We start from the raw sequence: 6000 nt of genomic DNA, 5'->3' as shown, positions 1-6000 counted from the left end.
GGAGTAACGTTAACAGGGAGAGCTGGAAACTCCTCTTCGGCCAGGCTAAATGAATCCTCCTCGCTCATAGAGGCAACATAGTCATGCCCACAACAAACGCTAACGAGTGAGTTTGCGCTAGCGTTAGCATTTGTAGCTTCTGAGTGAGCCGAAAGTCTTCTCTTACGAACCATGGTGAGGCAGAATGCAGTCGTCAATAATTAAAACAAATCGTATTAACCAAATGAAAAACCGAAATAACTACATACAGCTTATTTAGCAACAGCTATAAAGAAAGTTGGTGCAAGCATTCAAAACTGCGTCCGCTCAGGCTGCCATCTTGGTCCCGCCCTCACAAATAGGAGTTTTGACTGCCTGTTTTCCTGTGGTTTAAATGGACCGCTCTCCCTTTGGATGCGTCACTTCCGGTTTTGGCGCGTTTCAGATGCGGAAGTAAAATTCTCTCACAAAAAGACTCCAGAAGCCTTAATAGCATATTTTAAAGAAGATCTAGTTCCTACAGTATTTTCTATTTTTCGCAAAAATGTTTGCGTTCCCTCGCAAAACTTTGCATTCTCTCGTAGCGAGAGAACGCAAAGTTTAGCGAGGGAACGCAAACATCTTTGCGAGAGAACGCAAAAGATTTGAAAAATATTTTTTCCTCCCACCCCCATGAGCTCTAAGGGGCTCCGTAGTACTGTTTTTAAGTTTTGTTTTGTCCTACCATAGATATATATACTGACTACTCAGTATCAGTGTTGGGGAAGCTACTCTGAAACTGTAGTTTGACAAGCTACAAGCTACTCGTAAGTTAAAGTAGTTAAACTACAGTCAAGCTACCCTTTTGGAAAAGTAGTTAGCTACACTACAAGTTACTATCAAAAAGTAGCTAGCTACATTGAAACTACTTTTAATTTTCTTGAACAACGTATATTATAAATAACTGAATAAGTGTCTGAGGAATGTTATAAGTAAAATATTTAGTGTTTAAAACAATGCAATACAATTATGATTTCAAAGAGTATTGTTTTATTACACACAACACTCAAATATCTCAGACTGTTTGTCAAAAGTGCAAAATTGCAACAAATACAACATTGCAAGAACAAAATATACATCCAACGTAAATTGCACGTAGAACATTTTCTCAAAAATACATAGAGAGCAATAAAGCAGGATAATTAATACATTTAAAATGGCCATTACTCATCTGTATGTGCGTCTTTAAATTTGTGCTTGAGGTCTTCAACGTAGACAGCGTTTTAAACTTTGGTTTGCAAAGATTGCATACAAAAGTGTAACCTTTACTTGTCGTTTCTTTGAGAGACATGAACTTGGACAAATAAGGCCATGGGTAATTAACGTTAGTTGTTTCTCCATCCTCCAAATCTGCCGCCACGTCTTGCTCCATCATGGATAATATGGGTGTGTCAACCCACTTCTGTACGTCAGTGAACCGTTAGCCGCAAGATGCGTGATTAAACAACAGGTGGCGGTAATGGCAAGAAATGAGTTTGTAATCTAGCAAGAAGAATATCCTTGCATCGCGCTGATTCGCGCAGGCTCGACAAAACGCAATGTAGCTTTTGCTCGCGCTACACCGCTACTTGCTGCAAAAAGTAGTTAGCTACTGGAAAAGCTACACTGTTTAAAAAGCAACTGAGCTACTGCCAAGCTACTGAAAAATGTAGTTAAGTTAGTAGCGTCGCTACTTGTAGTTAACTACTCCCCAACACTGCTCAGTATATATATCTATGTTGTCCTGCAAGCAAAATCCTGATCCATCAGGACTCCAGTCCAGTCGGTGGCGGTAATGCACCAATCAGTTAGGTTGCCAACCGCCAGTAAACACCAAAGAAGAAGAACCCTTAGGCGCGGGAGGGCGAAGGTTACAAACAACATGGCTGAAGACATGCAGAAAAAGGACAGTTCTGTTGCATGATTTTTTTTAACGCTTTACAGTCATTTCACAAATTAAAACGTAGCAAGATGGACTACAGCTATGTTTCAAACTTAAGGATTTAATGAAACGGAACCTGTTAAAGAGGGTTTGAGTGAATAAACGCAAGAGCAGCATGAACCGCAAGAAAGACAAGGGCTTTGAGAGCCCACGACCATATAAACTATAAGTATCAAATACACTATTCTCACCGCATGCATGAATAAGATTGCAGTTGTGTTTACTTGCCAAATCAGGATAGATTATTAAAATCATAATTTAATAATGATTGAATAATTTATCACTACTGTTTGTTTATCTTTTTACAACCCATCAGGTAGTCTGCATCAACAACATCAATTTTCAGAGAAAGTCTGTCATTGTGAGTCGTCATTTATTTTCTGATTCTATGTAGATGAAGCAGAAAATGGGAAATGGGCAGACTTTTAGTATGAAGTTTGAGACAAGACTTTTAAAAAACTTTATTAAAATTATTATGTAATACTGAACAGATCATAATACAGTCTGATAATTATAAATGTTTTGAAGCATATATTTTTTTAAACTCTTAACGAATGTTGATAAAATGTTAAAATATATTTTGATTATGGCATTGATAACTGTGCCAGAATTATATTTAAAAAAAAAAATATATATATATATATATGTATATAAAATGTATATTAAAAAACACATTAATTTTCTCTGAATAGGGTTATGTGGAGCTGACCATCTTTCCAACAGTGATGAACCTGAACCGTATTAAATTGAATAGCAAGCAGTGCCGTATCTACAGGGTGAGAGTGAATGATCTTGAGGCTCCATTCATTTACAACGACCCCACACTTGAGGTCTGCCATCATGAATCCAAGCAGTAAGTTCAGTTATATTCATAAACTTTCTATTTTGCAAAGAATGGACACTTAAAGTAATATTAAATGAGAGGAATCTTTGTTTCTAAGTTTATAAAATAAAATTTAAACAAAAACTGGCAGCAAATGTTTGGGTGATATTTAATTGCAAATTAAAAAAAGAAAAGAAAAAGAATTTTAGGTCCTTTATGGATTATTTTCATGTTTGTTTTCACATCCATTTTTGCTTTATTTATATTTTTTCTTATTTTAATAATTGTGGAGTGAAATATGACCCACACATTTCTTGTTGAAATTAACCAGTGTATATCTGTCAGTATTTACTTTTTTACTTTGCTTTAAATTATTTACTTACTCATTAGTATTAATATTTTGGTAATCAAGTCTGCTCTTGTCTTCATCTTGCTACATATTTTCTCTGTATCACTGTGTGGTTATCAGGAGGAACCTGAACTATTTCTCCAGTGCTTACACAGCAGCTGTTAGTGCTGTAGATCCAGATGCGGGAAATGGAGAACTTTCCATTAAAGTTCCTTCTGAGCTCTGGAAACAAGGAGATGGTGAGTAGATCTAGCGATATGAAGTTTTAATGTGGAGTTTGTAAACTAAAGTTTCCATGTCTGTTTGAAATAGTTACGGCTCGATTCTTTTGTAATCTAATGGTTTTCTTGATGTTTTTATTACTTTTTTATTGCAGAAAAGTTCACATTTGTTTTTGCAACAATTACATACTCAAATAACAGGAGGAACATGGAGAATGCTCTTTATTGCTTATTAGTATAGACATAATAGTAGCAAATTTATTAGACTATACTGCATCATGACATCTTGCCAAGACTAAGTGATAAATTTGACCACTCATGCTAAGTAACACACAGCCTCACTGCGAGCACTCTTTAAGGTTGAGATGGAAGGGAAGAAGCGACAGATCCTTTCTTTCAGAATCAGAATGAGCTTTATTGGCTCAAGTACAGTTGGGCAAAAAAGTATTTAGTCAGCCACCAATTGTGCAAGTTCTCCCACTTAAAAAGATGAGAGAGGCCTGTAATTTTCATCATAGGTACACTTCAACTATGAGAGACAGAATGGGGGGAAAGAATCCAGGAAATCACATTGTAGGATTTTTAAAGAATTTATTTGCAAATTATGGTGGAAAATAAGTATTTGGTCAATAACAAAAGTTCATCTCAATACTTTGTTATATACCATTTGTTGGCAATGACAGAGGTCAAACGTTTTCTGTAAGTCTTCACAAGGTTTTCACACACTGTTGCTGGTATTTTGGCCCATTCCTCCATGCAGATCTCCTCTAGAGCAGTGATGTTTTGGGGCTGTCGCTGGGCAACACGGACTTTCAACTCCCACCAAAGATTTATTATGGGGTTGAGATCTGGAGACTGGCTAGGCCACTCCAGGACCTTGAAATGCTTCTTACGAAGCCACTCCTTCGTTGCCCGGGCGGTGTTTTTGGGATCATTGTCATGCTGAAAGACCCAGCCACGTTTCATCTTCAATGCCCTTGCTGATGGAAGGAGGTTTTCACTCAAAATCTCACTATACATGGCCCCATTCATTCTTTCCTTTACACGGATCAGTCGTCCTGGTCCCTTTGCAGAAAAACAGCCCCAAAGCATGATGTTTCCACCCCCATGCTTCACAGTAGTTATGGTGTTCTTTGGATGCAACTCAGCATTCTTTCTCCTCCAAACACGACGAGTTGAGTTTTTACCAAAAAGTTCTATTTTGGTTTCATCTGAACATATGACATTCTCCCAATCCTCTTCTGGATCATCCAAATGCTCTCTAGCAAACTTCAGACGGGCCCGGACATGTACTGGCTTAAGCAGGGGGACACGTCTGGCACTGCAGGGTTTGAGTCCCTGGCGGCGTAGTGTGTTACTGATGGTAGCCTTTGTTACTTTGGTCCCAGCTCTCTGCAGGTCATTATCAGTGGTTTGGTGATGAGTTTTAGGCTCATGGTCTGCATTTAAAGTCACACCAGAGGTGTTCAGCTGGGATCAGGACTTGGCTTTCTGCAGGCCAGTCAAGTTCTTCCACACTGACTGAATCAATCATGTCTTTTTGAACCGTGCCTTATACACAGAGGCACTGCCATGTTAGAATAGAAAAGGGTCCTGTCCAAACTGTTACTATAAAATTATAAGCAAGTGCAATTTTGACAAGTGCTCACTATGCCTCTTAAAAATGCATCAAAAAAGGTCTGATCTGAAGAATTTTGATTAGTTGGTTTTAAAACACAGAATTTTATTCAGTTATAATAATCTGTGCTGGTGTGTGTGTGCAGAGATGAAAGTTATGAAGGTGTACATTGAATTTTCCTTGGACCAGCCGAAGGGGGGGTTGCATTTTGTAGTACCTGATGTGGAAGGAAGTATGGCAGAAAGAGCAGCCCATGTTTTCTCCTTTGGCAACCAGAATTCCACACGGTAAGCTGCATACATTCACATGCATAAAATGGAAGATTATGGCTATGACAGTGGTTATGGTTAATTTAGGCTGCCATCACAATTGAATTAAGGTGATTCAGGAAAGTTTTTACAGATTACAGTCCTGTTTCTAGGGCTGTAATCAACCAAAGAAAATCTTGGTCGACTGAAGTCCTGAAACTTTCGACTAAAAATCGACTAAAAATGACGTTGTGGAGAAAAAAAAACGTACGTTACATTAATTAGATACGCACTGTGCTCAGTACTTGGTAGCCTTGTTGTCTGCCTAAATTAATTATAAATAAACATAAAAAACTAATAGGCTATTTGCAGTATATTAAATCGTTTTTGGCCTAATTATTTTGCACTGAAATGAGTCTGACACACGAGTCTGTCGTCTCTGACAGCGGTGCATCACGTGTACCTGCACAATATCATAGCCTGTGATTTCTGAAAACAGTACTATGTTGTCAACTAGTGATATCACAAGAACTTTTGAGGAATGTGCAACATAATTTAGAAAATTATTTTTGTCATGTTATAAGTATAACTGTCAGACACTATCATTTCAGCCGCTCTGCGCAGCTCGCACAGAGCGAGGCTGAACATAAGAGCTCAGCTTCGCGGCTGAGACACGAATAGACTTAAAGCTTTTACTCTTAATAAACACAAAAGGCGCGTCCACTTTAATAAAAAAAGAATATTTATTAAACAAAAGAGCAGAAACCAAATAAAGTGCATAACTGAAAAATAAAGCATCTTA

At 37.8% G+C, this 6000-nt stretch overlaps 1 protein-coding gene across 1 annotated transcript in view; it reads left to right on the top strand.

The window, feature by feature from the left end:
- The first annotated feature begins 1890 nt into the window (after nucleotides 1–1890).
- LOC306887870 (transcription initiation factor TFIID subunit 2-like) overlaps nucleotides 1891–6000 on the top strand; it is a 98944-nt gene continuing 94834 nt past the window's right edge. The window contains exons 1-5 of the mRNA XM_079445873.1: nucleotides 1891–2152; nucleotides 2256–2300; nucleotides 2632–2792; nucleotides 3232–3350; nucleotides 5096–5237. Coding sequence (XP_079301999.1) covers nucleotides 2138–2152; nucleotides 2256–2300; nucleotides 2632–2792; nucleotides 3232–3350; nucleotides 5096–5237 — 482 coding nt within the window. The 5' untranslated portion in view covers nucleotides 1891–2137. The remainder of the gene's footprint in view (nucleotides 2153–2255; nucleotides 2301–2631; nucleotides 2793–3231; nucleotides 3351–5095; nucleotides 5238–6000) is intronic.

The sequence above is a fragment of the Barbus barbus genome (genome assembly GCF_936440315.1).
Source record: "Barbus barbus genome assembly, chromosome: 21".
Lineage (NCBI taxonomy): Eukaryota > Metazoa > Chordata > Actinopteri > Cypriniformes > Cyprinidae > Barbus > Barbus barbus.
This window is presented reverse-complemented; position numbering and strand designations above follow the sequence as displayed.